The sequence below is a fragment of the Rhinichthys klamathensis genome, unplaced genomic scaffold, assembly GCF_029890125.1.
Source record: "Rhinichthys klamathensis goyatoka isolate OS25496 unplaced genomic scaffold, OSU_Roscu_1.1 h1tg000093l_1, whole genome shotgun sequence".
NCBI classification, from domain to species: Eukaryota; Metazoa; Chordata; class Actinopteri; order Cypriniformes; family Leuciscidae; genus Rhinichthys; species Rhinichthys klamathensis.
In genome coordinates, this window is record NW_026606632.1 from 2,824,097 (window position 1) to 2,846,963 (window position 22,867).

General features: G+C 38.6%; 1 protein-coding gene across 1 annotated transcript in view; it reads right to left on the minus strand.

Moving 5' to 3' along the window:
* Positions 1–2,595: 2,595 nt before the first annotated feature.
* kcnj3a (potassium inwardly rectifying channel subfamily J member 3a) overlaps positions 2,596–22,867 on the minus strand; it is a 93,593-nt gene continuing 73,321 nt past the window's right edge. The window contains exon 4 of the mRNA XM_056252240.1: positions 2,596–3,613. Coding sequence (XP_056108215.1) covers positions 3,021–3,613 — 593 coding nt within the window. The 3' untranslated portion in view covers positions 2,596–3,020. The remainder of the gene's footprint in view (positions 3,614–22,867) is intronic.

The following is a 22,867-nucleotide window of genomic DNA, read 5'->3' on the forward strand; positions in this document are numbered from 1 at the left end:
CTTTGGCAATACACATTTAAAATGTCGCAAGAATAAGATTAGCCTAGTGTTTCTTATTTTGCATCGCAAAAGAAATAAACTCTAAACCCGATGCAACCCGATGAAAAAATGTAAACCTTGAAATGTTCGAACTTGGTTTCAAACTTAAGTAATTTTAGTGTTCTTTTACATTACACAATAATTTAGCAGACTAAAGACGAGCTTCTTCATTTTCATTTTCTGATGCAATCGGCTGACAATCTTCCTTCATCAGTTTTTGTCGTTTGTGCAGCGGCTGCGGTTCTACAGGAATGTAGCAAATTTATGTTGTAATGATAATTAAACAAAACTCTTGACTTTAAATAAGTAAACAGTTATAAACAGTTACCTATTTAAGCATCAAGGTGGGAAAATATAAACGCTGTAGGACAACATCGGTTAACAACATGTATGCTGCATTGAGATTCGATCTCGGGTCTAATGAAGCTCCTCGAAGCTCGTGTTGATGCGTTAACCACTGAGCTATCGTCTGTACACTGATTAAGTGGTAAAGCCTCATTCATGTAGCCTAAATGTTTTTTATTGCAATGTTTTATGTTGAAATGTTTTCATTATTTATTCAATTACATTTCAGTAGCCTAATTTCAGTATTGTGATTATGAATTATTTTAACTACGTTTCACTTGTTGAATTCTTCGGTGCGGCAGCAGATTACGCATTAGAGAGAATAAACCGGAATAAACGAACACTTTTCAGAGTCTATGATTGTAGCGCCTCTTAGCGGTAAAAGGCAGCAAATACACCACACATTTTACCGCCGCGGTGGAACGGCTGATGTGGGCATTGTCATGGCTTGCCGACATTTGCGTTTGAATAGCGCGCGTCCTCCGTGGGCGTGTCAGATTAACGCGTAATGAAGTGTAATGAGCTGGGAAAAAAAATACTGACAGCACTCTCTTTTCATACAGATTGCATAAACTGAGAATATTTGTTTTTTATATAAATTACTTCATTTAAAAGAAGAGAATTTAAGCTTCATAAAGAAAAACCTCTCGTGCCTGTGTGACAAGTAATCGCGGAGTTACAGTTAATCTTAGGACGCGTTTCAGAATGGACTTCACTGACAGAGAGAACGCAGAACTCGCATCATGTTTGTTTTTCTTTATTTGGTGAAAAGCACAACACTTTGTTTTTATTGTGAGTATCCATAAAAAAAATAGAAACTTAACAGGATCTAATGATGTACAACACTTATATGTAAGATCAAAACCAACCGAGTATTTTGAGTCTCTTTTACACTGATAAGAAAAAAAGCAAGACAATCGCGCCGGCGCGATAGCCGACCCCAGGGGGTTAAAGGATAAGCCAATCAAGACTTCTAATGCTCGGTTCTACTTCACTGATTGCACAGATGCCGAACTTTACATTTAAAATCTGAAAGAACGGCGGCGGTGGGGGGATAAAATTAACCTTCCTTTAAATCCTTTTCAATAAAGGAAGAAGGTGCACTTAAGTCCAGGGTTATTAAAAGTTAAAGAGGCAGAATCAGATTTTTCATTCCTTGATTCTTCACTTGACTTCTTATGAGGAAATAATTTAATAATGTGGATAGTGGGAATTATATTGAGCCCTAAAGTCCCGAAAGCACATCAAAGACTGTCAAGTAATATGCTTTAGAAACTATTTGCTGTAAATGACATTGCAAATGTCCAGTTCTTAAGGTGAAGAGTGTAATTTTTGTGCCACTAGTGACACCAAATTTAGAAGTACAATTTATTAACAAAATATCCTCCACTGATGAAGTGTTCTTTAAAAAAAAAAAAAAACATTTTGTGCAAGCTGGGCACATTTTTTATATGTTATTGATGAAATGAAAAGTACATTCACCGTTGTTGTGCAAGAAAAAAAATGATTAGGTTACAACTGGCACCCCATACGACAGAACCACAGTGTTTAATCTTTTTAGAGAAATCAACCTAAGAATGGCTTATACATACATATGTACCTGGTGTTGGAGGCAGTATTTTAACATTTAAAAATTTGCACACTTTACCTGTAGTGAAATGTGTATTAGATGTCCCAAGTTTAAACAAGACATATGAACAAATTTGTGTTGAAATTCCAGGTAATTTTGCACTGATTTTGGTACTCATCAGCCATTAAATTATTGCTCTGTTACAGTAAAAGGAATAGTTCATCCAAAAATGGAATTTCTGTCCTCGTCTTCTTTCAAACCCATTAATGTGAAGGAGAAAATGTTCAGCTTGGAATATAGTGTACATTCTTTTGGACCTTATTTTTTTTGCAGGTTTCTATTTATTTTCTATCACATACTTCTGTGTTTCTCAAAAGAAAGCAATACGGCTTTCCAACAACCTGAGGGAGAGAAACAAAAGCATTTTGGGGTGAACTATTCTAAATGAGGTGACAGATACCAGCTTTTACCAAATGATTTCCCTATTTTTTTCCTTTTCTGATATTCTCAGTAAATATAAAAGTCATAAAAAGCTCAGTAATGACAAGTCTCAGTAATGTTGTTTCTTCAGTGTTCATCAATAGCTTTACTATTCTTAATAATCACTTATCTAATCATGTTTATATATATATATATGTGTGTGTGCACATGCATTGTAAGATAAGCTTAGTATAGAGGTATTATGGTGAACAACTTAACTGTATGACATGAATAATCGCTAATTAGCCATGTAGGAGGTATTGTCCGATATATCACCATATGGCTTGGAGGAAATAATATTTGCTAACATTTCCTTGGCAAATAAATATGTACAGCTTGTCATGCCATCAGAAGGAGAGAAATATTTTAACATGCAATGGAGGGTGTCATCCATACCAGATTGTGCTTGTAGTAACAACAATCTGAAAGAGTCTCTTTACTGCATATGAACCCACCACAGGAACAGATGTTCTGAATTACATTAACCTACATTAGTATCATAAATGGTGTATCTGTCTATATACACACGCTAAATATCTTGAATTATAAGAGGGCCCATTTGACTGTTGCTAATGAGAAAGTTATTCTATGTGAAACGATCAGAATTCATCTTTCGGAGTTTGGGTGGCAGGTGTCCGTCCATGCGACCTCCTCCCCCAGCCATTCTCTGAAGTTTCGGCGGCAAGTCTGCAACCGATTTGCTGATGGCCTCTGTGGAAATCTTAGTCGCCTTGGTAACCTGCATTTCCTCTGAGACCCCAGGCACAGAACTGATGCGTTGGAGCTTCATGGGCAGTTCGCCAAGGCTGTATGTCATCTCTGATGTGGTGGAGCTCATTCTCAGTAGCTTCCTGGGCAGCCCTTCTCTACCTGTCATTTTCTGTACCTTGGTTGGTAATTTACTGGTGTTCTCTAGATCTTCCAGCAGCTCCAGACAGTCCTGGGAGCTGTTCTTCTCTCTACTGTTGCACAGTGATGGGGCCATGAGTGGAGAGGACATGAGCAATGCCTCATCCTGCTCCTTTGCGCTGTAGGGAGGTGTGGAAACCTCAAATGTAGCGTGGAACTGAGAATAATCCACTTTAAAGAATCCCTCCTCCAGAGAGATGACCGGGAAGAATCTGTGGCCCCAGAGCACCTCGTCCTCCGTGTACGATGTCCGTGCTTGACAAGTCATGCCTTTGAGAGAAGACACATGAAAAGGAACAGATGGAAGAATGAAAGAAATGGTCAGGGATTAATCAATCAGATAGAATTGGGAAAGGCATTGCTTTACTCTGGAGTATCATACACAACTCTCTTGATTAGTACAGTGCTTGGAAGGCATAACTGTATTGATATTCCTCAAAATTTCTGGTTGAGATTGGTTCTAAACTTCTAAACCTATACGTATTAAACACATTAAACATGTGAAGATGACTTGACCCTTGTCTGGAAGATACATTGTGTATAGACATTTTTTCAGTAACAAGTATGTCCTTTTGTGGTTTGACAGCTTTAAGTAAATGCTATAGAAACTGCATAATATAAATCGCCTTTTCTAATCTTTAAGTTTATGCTACTGCACCTAGGGATGCATCGATTAACCACGATTACCCATGATTTAAAACGTCACGGTTAATTTATCGCAAAGGCTCGCCTACACAGAGTGTTTCTGTTGCACAGAACGGGACTGTTGCAACTTGCACAAATCGAAAGCAAAGTTACTCCAGATGGACTCCCGCAAAATAGAATAGGCACTCATAGGCAGAGTTTCTATTTATAACATGCTTTTGCAGTTTGTGCAATGTAGCCAATCACAGACATATGTGTTGATTTCTAAAATGCAATGGCCAATCAGATGCATTTAAGATAGATTCAGTCACAGCTCAAAATGTTTGAGTTTTTGTTTAGTACTGAATTCTGCAAGCTGGTGAATCCTCTTTTTATAACAAAAAAAGTGTGGACATTATGAAAGATTCATTGTGCAGATTCATTGGTTATAAGTGAGCTTTGTGAGACCACAAACAACTGAGATATCAGCTTTTTAAAGGGGTCATCGGATGCCCATTTTCTACAAGTTGGTATGATTCTTTAGGGTCTTCATGTAAAGTTTGTCACATACAATGGTTGTGTAAAACAACACCCTTTTTACCTCCTCAAAAACAGCTCTGTTCACAGCGACCCGTTTCGGTGCATGTCTCTTTAAATGATAATGAGCCACTGCTCACCCCACCCCTCTCTTCCATGGGGGGAGTCACACAAGACACATAGGGTGCTTCTCATTATCCCTCCTCGTCTCCTCGCTCCTCCGTCCTCCGTCCTATGACCCGGAAACCAATCGAGCTCAGCCATCTTGAAGGACATCTCAATTCTCTAATTGCACCGCGAGGAGGCGAGGATCGAGGAGTGAGGAGGCTTCCAGAGGAGCTATGAGCGAGGATACACAGGTGTAACCTTTGCGGAAGAGTTTTATCGACTAAACATGACGCACGTATCAATTCTCCTCCCACTTCACATCTGTCACAATCATTTAAATTTATACTTTACTTTTGTAGTTTACATAAACCACACAACTCACATATTTCAACAAGGTATCTTGCTTTATTATTATTTATTATGAATTTCTTAAATAAACAAACTTTAACAACATAAGGGCAGATGCTTTGAGCACTGCTGATGACGCAATGAAGTGGCGCTCGAGTGATCAAGTATTCCAATGTATAAAAAAGCTTTCATTCAATTCCTCCGTCCTCATTTTTTTCCCTTGCAGCCTTCCCTCGCGTCCTACAGGGGGTGGAGCTGAGACGCGAGGAAAGGAAGCGAGGAAAGGAAACGAGGATGCACAAATGAGAAATGAGAAGCACCCCTGAAGTGCTGCCTTGGCAGCCTCCCTTGGTGGACAGTATACAAATGGCTGAGGGCGGAAATATGCTTTGCGGGACAGTCCATCAGTACGGTGGCCGAGAGAGCTCAACGCGCTGCAACTGAAGAAAACGCATGCAAATAGTAGAAAAAACATGCAAATAGAAAACAACGAGTGCAAATAAAAAAAACCACCTGCAAATTAAGAAAACATCTTCATCAGTTTCACAACACACGTGTGCTCCAAATACTCACAACACACGTGTGCTCCAAATACTCACAACACCACCAAATACATAAACGTGCTGCAAATAACACAGAGCACAACGGAAATGTTTCCAGGGGAACCAAATAAGTGACGAACCCGACTGGGACGTGCTGGCATAGATATCCATAAATCTATGCGTGCTGGTGCTTACAGCTTAAAATTATACTTTATTTATTTGTTTATTTATTTATTTGTTTGTGCAAAACATACAGAGATTACATTTTTTATGACATACAACTTGTATACAATGTACAAAATGTATTAACAATATGTTCAATGTCATCAGAATACAAATGAGAAAAGAACAATGAGCTGGAAACTAAAATAAATAAATAAAAAAGATAAAGAAGAAAAACATGAAGGAAAGATATTTATCTATAGATCAGTTACACTGTACAAATTGTTTCATGTTATTACATTTTCATAAAGAAAAGTTTCGTAAGAAATGTTAGGTAATGTAGGGTCCAACATTTTTAAGTTGAGACACAGATATATAACGCATATTTTAAAAGCTTTTTTTGTAAACTAAAAATAAAAATGTATTTGCATCCGTTATGTTAACAGCATCATATTTCTGTCTTAAGACCAGCTGCGTTGTCATGGGAACATCCCACATTGTCTTTAGTTGCTCCCTTCATCAAGTGCGTTCCACACGGCTGCCTAACAGCACACTAGAGCCTTGCTCACTCCAAAAGGGCTCTGCAATCTGCCCTTCGAAGGGAGTATGGCATAGGGAAGCTCACGAGCAATAAGCACGTCTCAGCCGGGTTCGTCACTTATTTGGTTCCCCTGGAAACATTTCCTTTGTGGTCTGTGTTATTTGCAGCGCGTTTTCTGTATTTGGTTGTGTTGTGAACTTTTGCAGCGCGTTTCCTTATTTGGAGCACACGTGTGTTGTGAAACTGATGAAGATGTTTTTTTTTCATTTGCAGGAGTTTTTTTCTATTTGCACGCATGTTTTTCTATTTGCATGTGTTTTTTCTATTTGCATGCGTTTTTTTCTATTTGCACGCGTTTTTTCTCTATTTGCATGTGTTTGCTTCAGTTGCAGCGCGTTGAGCTGTCTCGGCCACCGTACATCAGTGGTCGTGGGCGGAGCATGAGCAATATGACATCATATTGCTCAGAAAATCCAAACGGCTTGATTATTGAGAGTGTTTAGGCTTTTTGAGGATTAAAAAAAAGGAGTGAATGGATTTTTTCATGGTATGGTGGTTGCCTCCAGACACTGGAAAGACACATTTATATGCAAACACCATATAAAAGTGAATTTTGCATCCGATGACCCCTTTAAGGATTATTAAGGGAGTGCGCTTTGCGCGCATTCTGCCATGCAAAACCATGCAGACTAGAAACCTCTAATGCTTATGCACGACTGCTCTTTGTAGATTTTAGCTCCGCTTTTAATAGGCTTCAGCCGCAGTTACTCCTGGGTAAGCTTGTAAAAAGTAATGTCAACCCTTTTATTATTAAGTGGCTCTTGTCTTTCTTAACCGATCGTACTCAATATGTAAAAGTATACGGAGGTTGAAGATGATAAATTCAATATTTCGTTTTAGTGAAGAAAAAGGAGTGCATGCCTCGAGTCCAGTGAAATTGACTACGATATTGAGAAATCATGTGCAATAACGAAGAACAAAGGAAAAGACCTTGTAGGATGAGAGAAGTAGGAAAACATAAAGTGATAGATATGTGGAGAAGAGATACGTGTGGAACAGAGGTGTGATTTGGGGAATACCTGTTGAGGTTAACGTTGGATGAAATAAAGGCAAATTTGAAAGGAGGAAAGATACACAAAGATTACAGTCCTTTAGAGATGGAATAAATCAAGACCGTAAAAGAATACTGTTGGAGTTTGAGGATGAAATATTCCCAAACAAAGTATGTCTAGGTTACATGACATATAATTTGAGAGAGTATGTCCCTATACCTATGAGGTGCTTTAACTGGCAGAGATTTGGACACACTGCTTCAACTTGTAAAGGGAAAAGAAGGTGTGCTAGATGTGAAGAGGACCATGATTAGGAGAAATGTAGAAAAGAGATTCAACCAAAATATTGTAATTGACCAAAAACAGAAAGGATACAAATAATAGTAAAGGCAGCAGTAAACCATTTGAACTTTACTGAATTATCATGGAAATAAGTGAGAAATGAATTAAGTGCTAAAGCAAGTCAAGAAGCATCTTTTTTTGGCTGATAATATGGTTCTTATATTCAACGCATTCTCACCCCAAGGCGTCACTAAAATGACAATTTCGACCATGCTTCAATATTCGACGCTTTAGGCACCCTTTAGCGTCAGTTACATGACGCGATCCTAGGGTGTCATCTTACTGACGCTTTACCTAAGCGTCAGTTAGATGACGCGGGTAGGTTTAGGTCTGGGGTAGGGTTAGGATTAGATAGCGTCATCTAACTGACGTTAAAGGTAAAGCGTCAGCAAGATGACGCCCTAGGATCGCGTCATGTAACTGACGCTAAAGGGTGCCTAAAGCGTCGAATATTGAAGCATGGTCAAAATGATTCCCAAGGCGTCAGTTTCATGACGCCTAGGGATGAGAATGGGCTGTTATATTACAATTGAATGCAATGGGTTGATTTTATTTAGTTAATTTATTTTAGTGTATTCTGACGCCTGAGGGGAATGGCTGCTAGACGAAGCGATTTAGGGTGGGACAATACATTTACCATTTACGGCTGGTAGAGGGCGGGGCAGCCTTTTGAATACGCCTGACAGAGTCCAAATGTGTGGTAATCCAATCGCTGCAGCCATGAACTATGAGAACGCTCCTCAAGAGTCAGAAATGTCCGGTCAACTAACTAGGGTAAACTAAACCCTAAACCAACTTTTTTTAGTTAATGATCTGTAAGAATGGGGCTTTTTTAGTGCTGATTATTGATTCGAGTAACTTTTTTGACATTTGGGTATAAAGTGTTTTAATTCTACAATATATGGTGTAAAAACGTCTGAGTGCTGCCCTCTTCAGTTTGAACGGTGGCTACTGCAGTTGAATTTTCCTATTGGATGTTTGCAGTGCTTCATGACGTAGGCGGTGAGAGCTGATGTAAGCAGGTTCCAGCTCACCACGCCCTTGGTACGAGCTACCACACCCTTGGCAGTATAAAAACCATCTTGTTTCGTCAAAACCACTGCGAGTCAAGAGTTGGAATTATGAGTATTGAAAACGATCAGGACAGAGTATTTTAGCATCTATTTAGCATAGCATTTATATAGTTATTTAGATTATTTTGTGTAGCCTAGTTAGTAGCATAGTACAGTTAGGATAGCTTCAAGTTAGTGTAGATTTATCTGTATTTAGTACAGTGGTCAGGATGGTAACGGAATAGAGGTGGAAATGGGCTTCTCCACCTGCATGGACTCCACCACCGCGCAGCGGCGTCTTGATGTGAGTGATCATGGATATTTTAATCACAATTTATGGTTAGGCTAAAGTTAATCCTCTGGGGTCGACAAACGCGCCGGCGCATTTTGCTGGATTTTTTCACATAGCGGCAAAATATCAATATGAATTGATATATTGATTCAATCAATGGCTATTGACATCAACTCGACAAAACTCATCAGATGCCGATCGCGATGCGGGAGTTAAGACCGCAGTTTGAGCCAGCGGCTCGAATTGATATGGCCCTGTGTCCACAGACGATTCACCCTCCTCCACTTCATGTGAAAAGAAAGTGAAAGAGAAAAGTCCTCGACTTCAAATGACCGCTCTGTTGCAAAGCTACTTGCGTTACTCCAGTCACTCTCCATTTTAGAGTCTGACAGCAGCTGTCACTGATTTTTATACATTAGTAGTGTTGAGAAATTAATGAATGCATAATAATCCTGATTCGACTTCAGTCTAAAGCGCAAGTTCTGATATTTACGCTACGCCATAACGCACTACGCTACTTCCGACGTCATAAGTTGCGATTTAGGCGTAAGTAGACTGCGTATGGGCGTTTGGCCAGGAGCTAGAATTTTACTTTGTAACGTGTTAAATATGAATATTTTGCTTACACAAACTCATCGCTTTTCTTCAGAAGGCCTTTGTTAACCACCCGGAGCCATGTGGAGTTATTTTATGATGGATGGATGCACTTTTCTTTTTTTTTTTTTGCTTAAACTGATGGTTGCAATCCACTGCCATTATAAAGTTCGGAAGCGTGAGGGTGTTTTTTAATATAACTGATTGTATTCATCTGAAAGGTGAAAGTCATATAACTCTAGGATGGCTTGAGCGTGAGTAAATCATGGGGGAATTTTGATTTTAAAGTGGACTACTCCTTTAATTGTGATTGGTCATGTAATGCAAATGATATTTTTTTCCAAAGCAAGTGTTGTGAAAAAGGCTGGATAATTAGTAGAGTAATTGTCAAACAATCACAAGTTACTTTCAGCTAATTAAGGACAAAAACAGTGAATTCCCGGTTTTATAATTGGTTTTCAGCTCTTTCTCAAACTTCTCAGCACACAGCCCACTTCGTATTGCTTTTAATCAATGCACAAATCCTAAAAGTCTAAAAAAGCCTAAAGTTTGATTTGGTGGGCAAGACAGATATTTGGCTGCTCACCCCTGTCTATGCATCCAGCATAGATCCAGTATCACCTGACATTAATGCAGTGACGACACTCTTGACCATGGGGTCAGTTGCATAAACTGCTAAGACTAGTCTTTCAAGTTTGTCATCCATTTTTTTTCTTTAAGACTGTTAATAACTGTTTCATAAAAACATAGATTGGTTTAATTTGATACTAAAAAGTAAGACTGATTACCCCTAACTAAGGCTGCGTGTCCAGCCTAGCTGTTAGCGCTTGAGAGCGTATTGTCAGCGCAGTGGTTTTTTTTTCCACTTAAGACACTGTGCTTGTTGAAGGGTTGGTCAAAATCCCTTGCCTCTTCAAATACATATATAATCATATATCATTTTGAATGGTTATATACTTCCTTTATAAAAATCAATAATCAAATATATTCATTATCACATAATAATTTTTATATTCTTTGTGCCTGTGAAATTATATTTTCTGGATGCAAGTAACCAGTTTCTTTTAGGTGCATCCCAATCTTACTTTGAGATTGCACGTAGTACACGCAGGACACGAAGGCCACGTAACCCACAAGGCCGTTTGTCTCTTTCTCTGGGATCAGTAGAAAGGTTAGAGGGTCCTAAAGGCAGCGTGGGCACATATGATTCTTCGCTGGACATATGGTCAAGCTATATTGAGCGTTACTATCAAACTTTAATTGTTGTATTAAAATGTATTCTTTCCAGTATATTTCCTTCCTTGGGAGTAAATGCCAGTGATCTGTTTTTCTCCCAAACGAGTGAATGTTTTAGCAGTATGTTTTGGTATACTTAACTGATAATAAGGAGCTCAGACTCTCTTCAGCCTTGATGGGAGCTGTTATTTGCTAGTGTCTGTTATTTGTGTGTGTGTGCGTATGACATTCTATGTAGGTTCTGGACGGTCGGACCAGACACCCCGGCGCCCTTCTCTAACCTGCGAGGCCACCACAGGCCTAAATCCAATGAGTGGACGACAACTATCTTTACTAATGGCGATAGGCACCCCTATCTCCTCACATGTGTTAAATTGTTTAGGCTCTTAATGTTTCTTAGCCAATGAGAATCATTCAACCTGTAAGCAATGACGTAGCTTAGACCTTGGAAATGGTATAACTGCTGTGATCTTTGTAACTGTAAGCGGGGAGGCCTACGAACTCCTGTGTGAGTCTTGAAGCTGACTTCTGCTGATGAAAATGCAAACTATCTTCAGTAAAACTTTTCTTTAATTTTTTATAATTCTGACTCCGGGTCTTCATTCTTCATATCTGGTTCTGGGTCTTTGACTGTATACCCCTTACAGTTATGGTGGAGGATGCGCAGGCAATTATTCTCGGTGACACCCCTGGCAAATCAACAAACAAGGTAGTAAGCTTTTGTTAATTGTTAGGGCTGTCTGACTGGAAGAGATTTTGAAGGAGAGCGGGAGAGCTTCACTCCGATGAGGCGAGTGAAGCTTCACTCCGATGAGGCGAGTGAAGGAGTAAGTTAATTATACTACTGACAGTATAAGAAGTCGCTGAGAGCGTCGTTAAGGGTAACGGCAGCAGACAGCGCAAGCGAAGCGTGCTCTGTGGGGGCCCCGCTGGGCATTACTGGTGTAGCACCACCCCAGCAGAGCACGTCCCTGGGCTAGAGGTCCAGTGGCACCGTAAACCTGCTCAATCTCTTCCATCTCAGATAGGGGATCCCCGAACTTAGTGAAGTGAATCAGGCAGTTAGGGATACTAACAATAATAGGGTTGTTTGCCAGGGATGCATCAGGAACAATTCCGAGAGAAAAATTTAAAAAGTTGTGACCCAAATTGGCATGGACCAGTATATGTAACTGTGATTTTGGAGTATACTTTGCAGTTTCATCACGCAGAAGCCAAGCTGTGTTGTTCAAAGATCGCCGCCTCCATTTCTGCAATAACTTCAGGTGAGTATGAACCATGATTAAGATATGGCAGAAAAATGTAATAACTTAATCAGTAACCTGAAGAGTCCTGAAACAAATAGTGAGTCAGGAAAAGCAAACGCTGTAAGCAGCTGTGCTCTAAAGCCCTCACTTCAAAGAAATTAGCAGAAATGATTAAGTAAATGGTAGTCAGGATTTTGATTCTGATTGGAAATTTAAAAAAAAAACTTGACTGGCTACAAACAAACAAAGAAACTGAAAAATTAAAATGTTTAGCCTCGTATTGCTTACGATGATTACAAGAAGCAAGTGAAAGAAATTCTGGGTCAGGGATAATTTCCCTGGACAAGCGACTAAAGTTAAACAGACACTTTGTGAAAACAACTTAGAATATTTTGCAGCTTATGAAAATTAATGTTCTGCCAATAATAATGATGAAGATTATGATTGGGTTATTATGATTAAATCAGCCACTGGTGGACTGTAAAAGAATACAGAGAACTGCTTAATCAGTAGCTCTGTTTGCATTCCTGAATGGGACACACTGCTTCAAGGGCGTGCAGTAAGTTGGAGCCGTTGAGGCTGACACATGAACCCACCAGATGACAGAGAGTGTTTTAATGGTGGTCATCAGGACCATTTAATACGTAACTCTAAATTCCCACCGAGAAGGTGTTTAAAAATGTGATAAAATGACAACACATTTCTGGTAATAATGTGAGTTTGAAAGTAGATCAGTGTTTAAATGACGATATTAAAGTTGTCGTCTGAGAAAGAACAAGAGATAAAACAAGGTCAAAAGATTGAAGTCTTAAAGTGAATCCTTTTGAAGAAAAGATCTATAATACTAATTTTTAGTGAATTGATGAATACAGGTTGATGTAAAATTAATGACTCCAACAAATGTGAGTTGCAAAATATATCAAAGTAACTTAAAGGATGATTGTGTTGTAATTAAACATTTTAAAAAGGTTTTAGATGATATAGAGAGACTAATCTCACAGATGATTTACAATAACTGCAAAAGTATCACAAGCAGAGAGTGCTTGCCTCGTCAAACTTAGTGTGAATCCTAATTGGAGATTGATAAACTCCAAGAGAAAACTGAAGTCAAATATTAAACTATGGTTGAGAACTTGACAATTAAAATTGAGATTGAGAAATGTGAAACGTTATTGAGAACTAGAATAATTATTTTTATGTAAAACAAATAAGCAGAAGCCGTACTGAATTAACAGTTGCTAAATGCTGATTAAACAAACAGCTTGAAAAGTTGACCATGAAAGAACTAGAAGCTGATGTTTAGTTTTCAAAAGATAAGTTTGTTATTGGCTGTAATGAAACAGTTTGCTTATCTGAATCTGATGTGTGCTGTGGCTGAAACTGCCAGTGCAACAGACTCAATCTGAGTGGAAATTTGTAATGCCTAAATTTCCTGATGTGTGGGCAAAAGACAAATATAAATAATATGTTCATTTGAAACCGTATGTAATATCTGGCAAAGATGCCTTAAGCTGGGATAGAGTTAAAAGATGGTAGATAAAGTTAGACGTTCAGAGTGCAGTGTACCAGTCCCTCCCTCATTCAATGTCTCTCTCTCAGTCAATGTCAGCTAAAAGCTGTTACCTGAGTCGGTGTCATAAGTGATAATAAGCTATTTGTAGTGACATCTTTGATTAGGTTATTTTAGGACCAGTAACTTCTTTGTCTGATCTTAGTCCCCACCATGAAACGGGGGAGGGGCCGACGGAAAAGTACACTGAATGTACGGTTGTGATCTAAATTCACTGAGTATAATCCAAGTAGCTAGGTTGCTGCTTTTAAGATAGTTAATGGATTTAAGTGATTAAATACTGTTGTTTTTGACCTGTCTCCCTATGTGAACACTATTAGGCAATCGGAATGGCTCTGGTGACTCTTGAACGTGCCTTTCCTAAGCTCTAGAAAACAGCTGAGTTCTGTTGAAGCAAACAGCCTGTGATGGGAAAGAGCGGTCACCAGTGGGCACGAGTGGCTACTCAATGACGGGTAAGACCTTCTATTGGCCAGACAGGGGGCAACCCAAGCCAGAGTGGATCACGTAAAGTCACTGGGCATCTCAAGATGGAGGTGTTTATGTGAGAAAGGTATGAGAGTGGAACGGATGACTGTGAGGCCAGCAGCATCCTTTATCGTTAGGGCGGATGCGCTGTGAGGAGTTACAGACAGTCTGACCCCGAAACGTGAGTGTTCCTCTAATACCAATCACCAGAAACCGCATTCATTGTATGGCTTGTTTTTTTTTTATTGTGACAAGCGTCTGCAAATATGCCAGGGGAAAACACCCTGATGGAGATTATAGATAAAGGGCTAACAGGAGTGGGCTTTCAAGAGCCAGCTGAGGCCATGAAGTGATTCCCATTAGTTGTTGTGGAGACAGTAGCAAAACTTTTTATGTACTGGTTTGCCTTATGGGCAAGGAAAATCATAGTGTTGATTTTGAACTAATAGGTCTATGACATAGTTTTAACTCCTGAAGGTCGTTAGACATGGTGGTGGCTAAAGATGAAGACAGCTCTTGTAGATTTGAGAAAAGTCTGGATAACAAGGTGAATGGTCAAAGGTTATTGTAATTAATTTAATATTACATTTTGTCTAAGTTACAGCCTTAGAAGGCTGTTGAAAAAGATTATTTATTTATAGTGAGAGAGACTGCTTGAGCGGAGGAAGGGATGGTAACTGTGTCTGTCTTTCCATTATTGGCCTGCTAGATCAAGCTGAAGCAAAATAATGATAATGAAACAAAACAACCCAGCTGACCTTGTTAAATTCTAATGAACAATGAACAAGACATGCTTTGAAACTGGTTGGGAGACCATGTAAAATTAGGTAGAAGCTACCGGAAAATGGGAAGTTTAAAATCTTATTTAAAATTTAAATCTTTTAGCAATAATATAAAGAAAAATTAATATTGAAAATGAGCAGTTAACATATGTGTGTCTAGGATGAGTGCGTGTGATGGTGACAGCACTTTATGTCTTGTATGTATTAGTTTGGGGTACTATTATTTCCTGATTTTGAGGATATTGTGTCATTAACCTCTGGAATTAGTGTTTTATCATTACAGATGGGTTAAGTGAAATGACCAACTTTAAAAAAGTTGATAATTCTAAGACAATCTGATGAAAAGACAATGCAGAACATGGGACGAGCTTTAATTGGAGTGGTTTTCCAGCTCTGTCTGCTATTGGTAATTATGAATGCTTTTGTCATTTATGATATTGAACTGAATTACTCTCTGGATTAGTATTTTATATAAATTGGAATTGTAAAGAAGATTGCCGTCCATTATGGGGTAAAACTCTTGTCTAAATTCAACTGAGGGTCTAAATTTAAATAGACAACTAGGTGGGATCATAAGGATAAACGTAGGAAAAAAATATATATATATATAGACTTGACGGCAGAGAGACAAAGTGACACATTGGCTAAGTCACTATCCAAATTATCCAGAGTGAGCTCCCTCATTTTTATTGAAAGGCCGGAGGGCGAACAAAGAAGGAGTGAATATAACTTCTAAAAAGAAAAGGTTTTATTTCTCAATCCCTTGAATGTATGTATGACATTAGATGTCTAAGAAAACTACAATGTAATAAAGGTAAAAAGAGAAAGCAGCTATATGGCTGTGGGCTGGGATCTGAGTAACATAATATTTTGGTTTCTGTAAAACTGTAAAGATAAGTGGAACTGAGACAAATACTGTGAGAAGTAGTTATAATGAAAAATAAAGTTGAAGTTAATGATAAGAAAACAAGAGTATTGAAGAATTAATAAAATACCATGATTCCCCTAACGAGGGAACTTTAAGTGTCACTAGGCTGACAGTGGTGAGAGACTCGGATGCAGAAGGAACTGGCATTTAGGGCAAGATGGAAGAAATATAGTAGAAAAAAAAAATGTATGTAATGAAAATACAATTTCTGATAGGATTTATGGAAGTCAAATTAAGTTTAAATGGTATGAAAAAGGTTAGGGTTAGACATTGTATGATTGACAGGGATTCAAGTGATATAAGGATAAGGAATGAACAAAAGCTTTATTAAGCAGAATGGGGAACGATCCTATATTTTAGTGGTAAAATAATGACTGAAATGATGATGTGAATTTGTTTTATTTTATTTCTATTTTTTGAAACAAACAAAAAAGGGTATAAGATGTTATACAATTAAAATGGTACATGCTATGTGACCGTAAACTGAAGGATGATTTCAGTAAAGACTTAAAGTGCTTACATCGATTATTATGGGTCTTAATTATTAATATTTTATTGTTTGTTGTTTATTTTTAGTTAGACAACCATTGTGTTTTGAACCTAAAGGGTCTATAAAAGGGGTAGTGAAAATAATGGATTAACCATCCAACTTTGTTTATAATAAAAGGATTTGGAAATCATAATTTTATAAATAAAAAAAACTAGTGCATATATTCTGGTATTCATGATTATAGACAATGTCTTTATTTAGGATCTGAGTAGTGACTGTGGATCTAGCCCATGCTAGTAGGAATACAGCAATAGTGCTTGCTTATTTAGCCTGGCTTCCAATATGTACTTGTTTCGTAATCAGTTATGTGTTTTATAAAAATTTTAACCTGACTGATAAACTGAGGAAGAATGACATTGATGTCCTGTTGTGAGTGGAAGGTGGGAGAGCCTCTTAATGGGGACTGGAATTTTTAGTATCCAGCATGTCCATGACGAGGTGAAGAGACAAGTGTGACCCATCAGGGGAGCATGCGTCACCACTCCTCCCTTCCGTAGTGACCTCACTGGTTAGACCAGACGTGGCGGTATTGGACCCCACATTGGTCTAAAACGGGGGACTGAAGGGTTGGTCAAAATCCCTTGCCTCTTCAAATACATATATAATCATATATCATTTTGAATGGTTATATACTTCCTTTATAAAAATCAATAATCAAATATATTCATTATCACATAATAATTTTTATATTCTTTGTGCCTGTGAAATTATATTTTCTGGATGCAAGTAACCAGTTTCTTTTAGGTGCATCCCAATCTTACTTTGAGATTGCACGTAGTACACGCAGGACACGAAGGCCACGTAACCCACAAGGCCGTTTGTCTCTTTCTCTGGGATCAGTAGAAAGGTTAGAGGGTCCTAAAGGCAGCGTGGGCACATATGATTCTTCGCTGGACATATGGTCAAGCTATATTGAGCGTTACTATCAAACTTTAATTGTTGTATTAAAATGTATTCTTTCCAGTATATTTCCTTCCTTGGGAGTAAATGCCAGTGATCTGTTTTTCTCCCAAACGAGTGAATGTTTTAGCAGTATGTTTTGGTATACTTAACTGATAATAAGGAGCTCAGACTCTCTTCAGCCTTGATGGGAGCTGTTATTTGCTAGTGTCTGTTATTTGTGTGTGTGTGCGTATGACATTCTATGTAGGTTCTGGACGGTCGGACCAGACACCCCGGCGCCCTTCTCTAACCTGCGAGGCCACCACAGGCCTAAATCCAATGAGTGGACGACAACTATCTTTACTAATGGCGATAGGCACCCCTATCTCCTCACATGTGTTAAATTGTTTAGGCTCTTAATGTTTCTTAGCCAATGAGAATCATTCAACCTGTAAGCAATGACGTAGCTTAGACCTTGGAAATGGTATAACTGCTGTGATCTTTGTAACTGTAAGCGGGGCGGCCTACGAACTCCTGTGTGAGTCTTGAAGCTGACTTCTGCTGATGAAAATGCAAACTATCTTCAGTAAAACTTTTCTTTAATTTTTTATAATTCTGACTCCGGGTCTTCATTCTTCATATCTGGTTCTGGGTCTTTGACTGTATACCCCTTACATTGTTATGATATACTACAGGTCCTTCTCAAAAAATTTGCATATTGTGATAAAGTACATTATTTTCCATAATGTAATGATACAAATTAAACTTTCATATATTTTAGATTCATTGCACACCAACTGAAATATTTCAGGTCTTTTATTGTTTTAAAGGTGCCCTAGAATGTTTTTTTTATTTTATTTTATAATGTTTCCTTGGTGACCCTTATAATGTTAGTATGGTTTTTGGATAAAAAATAATCATAATTTAGAAATAAATGGCATTTTTCCTAGCCTGCTTTTAGCCTCTGATTTGAACACTCTGTTTGAAGGGGCGTGTCTGCTGTGGGATTCAGTGTAACCGCGGCCACTGCTGTGATTGGCTGACATGCTTGCATATGAAATAGCTAGTACGCATTACATGTGAAACACTCTCGAATACGTTTACTACTGCTATTATACGTTTTTACTATAACAGCTATCGAGATTAACAGAGTGTTCAAATCAGAGGCTAAAAGCAGGCTAGGAAAAATGCCATTTATTTCTAAATTATGATTATTTTTTATCCAAAAACCATACTAACATTATAAGGGTCACCAAGGAAACATTATAAAATAAAATAAAAAAAACATTCTAGGGCACCTTTAAAACAATAAAAGACCTGAAATATTTCAGTTGGTGTGCAATGAATCTAAAATATATGAAAGTTTAATTTGTGAGATGTTTTTAAAGTATTTAGATCTATTCCCATCACATAAAATGTTGCCGTGATGAGCATTGAGCAGATGAGTGTGTTGATCGCGAGAATGAAGATCTTATCATTGCAAAGCAGTTTCTGCACTCTCTCTGCTTTCACCAATGCAAACACGATGATGTAAATACAGTAAGAGCTTCGTTGTGCAGTAACGTGCGTCATTGATTTCATAACGAGTTGTCCAGATAAACTCGCGCTGTGTGGAAAGATTGTTCTTTGATCGCTTTCTGTATATAATTTGTTCACAATTTAAATACGATTATTTTCATCCTACTAAAAGAAACGATGTGAAGCTGATATTTTAGTCACTGGCTTGACTTACTGATGCATAAACAGTATTGAACGATTTTGAGAGAAAGATTACCTGTCTGAACTTGAACAATTACACATCAGAAAGTGTTGCTTGGTAGCTCGATCCGAGGCCAGCTCTGTATTGGCCCAAGTTGAGGAAACAGTCGGTGAAAATGTTTGGAAATTTCCAGAGAAAATAAAATTAACCCATTGTTTCTTCAGAGGCTCAGATGAAGGAACTAAAAAATACTTTTGTGTTCATGTGTACATCCACACTGAGCAACTGCCATGCTTCGGCTGCGCAGTTCCGCCTGGCATTGAGGGCTGGCATTATGCAAATATTTGGAGACGTACATATTAATGATCCCGACTATTGCGTCACAGTTGGTATTGTGTGAAGAACCGACCGACCAGGGGTGTTTTTCATAAACGTGAATTAAATGAGAACGCGAAAACAGTCCAGTTTGAGATTCACTCTATGTCATGTCCATGCACTGAACTCTTGTTATTTGACTATACCAAGGTAAATTCAATTTTGAATTATAGGTCACCTTTAATACTGATGATTTTGGCATACAGCTCATGAAAACCCAAAATTCCTGTCTCAAAAAATTAGCATATTTCATCCGACCAATAAAATAAGTGTTTTTAATTTTTTTTAAAAGTCAACCTTCAAATAATTATGTTCAGTTATGCACTCAATAGTCAATACTTGGTCGGGAATCCTTTGGCAGAAATGACTGCTTCAATGCGGCGTGGCATGGAGGCAATCAGCATGTGGCACTGCTGAGGTGTTATGGAGGCCCAGGATGCTTCGATAGCAGCCTTAAACCTCTAGGTGCCACGGTCGAGTTTACTCGACAAGATGAGGCACTGAATAAAACGGCCGATTTTGTCAAATTGGGTGTCAAATTTCGTTCGACCTCCCCTCCACTGGATGGCAGACATGTCATACTTCATCCCCGAATCAAAAAAACGTCATGTTTCTATACAAAATGTTCGAGTTACAGCGCATTGAATCAGTGCGATCAAAAGCGGAGCTAGTGTGCGAGTGAGCCATGTTATCAGATCCTCCTCACAATCGCGGCGACAGTATTGTGGTGGAGACTTTGTCTAATGCCACTGGGTATGTTAGACGAGGTCGAAGTATTCATAGGACAGTTAGGAGGCAACGTGGAGGCAGGGTGGGGAGTCGCAATGACAATGACAGTAGTCCGAGCAGTGCACACTCGGCGCGCGCGCGAGGCAGATCTGGCCGCGCTGCTCATCATCTCACTCATGATCTGTGCGAGTGAGCGTTTGAACAGGTCTTGTCTACTTGTGTTTGTATGTCATATGAATAATATATGTGCCCCATACATGGAATCAGAGTGCCTACTGTATTTAGTAAATGGAAAATCTCTACAGCAAAAGGCAACGACTACATGCATTCGGTTTGTTTCTACCATTTATTAGTAATAATTTACACAGTTTGTTTACTACTTACTATATACCTGAGCATTCAGTATTGTGCAATATAACCTACAGAAGGTGATGGACATTTTGGGGGGAAAGAAGTGCTGCATTTTATCATTAAAACATGACTTTTCATGAAAATTCTATAATCCAAGATTGCCGCCACCATATGACGTCATAATATGCAAATTAGATGGAAAAATATAATCCCTACATAAACTTTGGGTCATCCTTAATATTTCTCTAATTTACAGAAAGTCTCTATCTTTTATCACTTTTAAGATATAGCCTTTTGAAATTGAGATGTCAAAATCGAACGTTTTAGGAAAAAACCTCTGGCGCCTAAAGGGTTAAGCTCATCCAGAGTGTTGGGTCTTGCGTCTCTCAACTTTCTCTTCACAATATCCCACATATTCTCTATGGGGTTCAGGTCAGGAGAGTTGGCAGGCCAATTGAGCACAGTAATACTATGGTCAGTAAACCATTTACCAGTGGTTTTGGCACTGTGAGCAGGTGCCAGGTCGTGCTGAAAAATGAAATCTTCATCTCCATAAAGCTTTTCAGCAGAAGGAAGCATGAAGTGCTCCAAAATCTCCTGATAGCTAGCTGCATTGACCCTGCCCTTGATAAAACACAGTGCACCAACACCAGCAGCTGACATGGCACCCCAGACCATCACTGACTGTGGGTACTTGACACTTGACTTCAGGCATTTTGGCATTTCCTTCTCCCCAGTCTTCCTCCAGACTCTGGCACCTTGATTTCCGAATGACATGCAAAACTGAGCAACAGTCCAGTGCTGCTTCTCTGTAGCCCAGGTCAGGCGCTTCTACCGCTGTTTCTGGTTCAAAAGTGGCTTGACCTGGGGAATGCGGCACCTGTAGCCCATTTCCTGCACACGCCTGTGCACGGTGGCTCTGGATGTTTCTACTCCAGACTCAGTCCACTGCTTCCGCAGGTCCCCCAAGGTCTGGAATCGGTCCTTCTCCACAATCTTCCTTAGGGTCCGGTCACCTCTTCTCGTTGTGCAGCGTTTTTTGCCACACTTTTTCCTTCCCACAGACTTCCCACTGAGGTGCCTTGATACAGCACACTGGGAGCAGCCTATTTGTTCAGAAATTTCTTTCTGTCTTACCCTCTTGCTTGAGGGTGTCAATGATGGCCTTCTGGACAGCAGTCAGGTCGGCAGTCTTACCCATGATTGCGGTTTTGAGTAATGAAACAGGCTGGGAGTTTTTAAAAGCTTCAGGAATCTTTTGCAGGTGTTTAGAGTTAATTAGTTGATTCAGATGATTAGGTTAATAGCTCGTTTAGAGACCCTTTTCATGATATGCTAATTTTTTGAGACAGGAATTTTGGGTTTTCATGAGCTGTATGCCAAAATCATCAGTATTAAAACAATAAAAGACCTGAAATATTTCAGTTGGTGTGCAATGAATCTAAAATATATGAAAGTTTAATTTTTATCATTACATTATGTAAAATAATGAACTTTATCACAATATGCTAATTTTTTGAGAAGGACCTGTATATCTGCGGAAGTGTTACTTGTATCTTTATATTTCACAGATAGTTTGTTTCTGTATTGTTTGTATATAAAAATGTAGATAAAATGTAAAGTATTTGCTCTGGCTCTTGTTTTAAATTATTTTGTTCCGTTATTTTGCTTGTTGGTGTAATCTGTTTACGTTGTACTAGTATAATGTGACAGTAGGTCAGTATGGAATTTGTCCTGCCCCTCTTCCACTGTGATTGGACAGCTGAGTAAAAAGTGACAGTAATGAGCGCTGTGTTTTACCCAAAGTTGAACATTCTTCAACTCTCAGCAATCAGTAAAAAACGCCTCGTTAGGCTCCTGGTGTTTTAAAAACATGGTGCTCTCATTGAAAATAATTGAAAAAATACACTAGCCGCGGGAAAAAAATGCTTTGGTGGAAACTGCTAGCTGGTCATACTAGTTCTTGAGCCACATTCTTGGCTAAGTTTATGCAACTGGCGCCTAGGAGCTGTATACAAACCCCACAAACCCCACAACACCCAGTCTACAATGGCAGCGACAATTCTGTCCACACTGAATGGGTGACGTGGCACATCCATAGTCAATTTGAAAACATTTTATTTTTAATTTATGGCTATGTTGAGCAGAATAAAGCATAAATATAATATAATGATTATTTTAATCATAAAAATCAGGCCTATTGAACAAATCAATAACATTTAGGGGAAAAAAAGTTTGAAATATTGTAAATATAATTTAAGACATTTGATATTTAAGACACTGATATTATTTTTTATATCAGTTGTGCAAATATAAGTGGTCCTTTGCCTCTTATGGAGGAAAAAAAAATTTATATGAAACCTCTCACTAATAATTGCCTGATTCACAATAATCCATAAATTTAATCTTGTCAGCCTCACTTTCTATTGTCTCACAGTGCTTAAGCATTCAGGCACCATCAAGCCAGAACAAATAGAAACAGATTAAGAAAATTAGATTAGCTAAATGTTGCT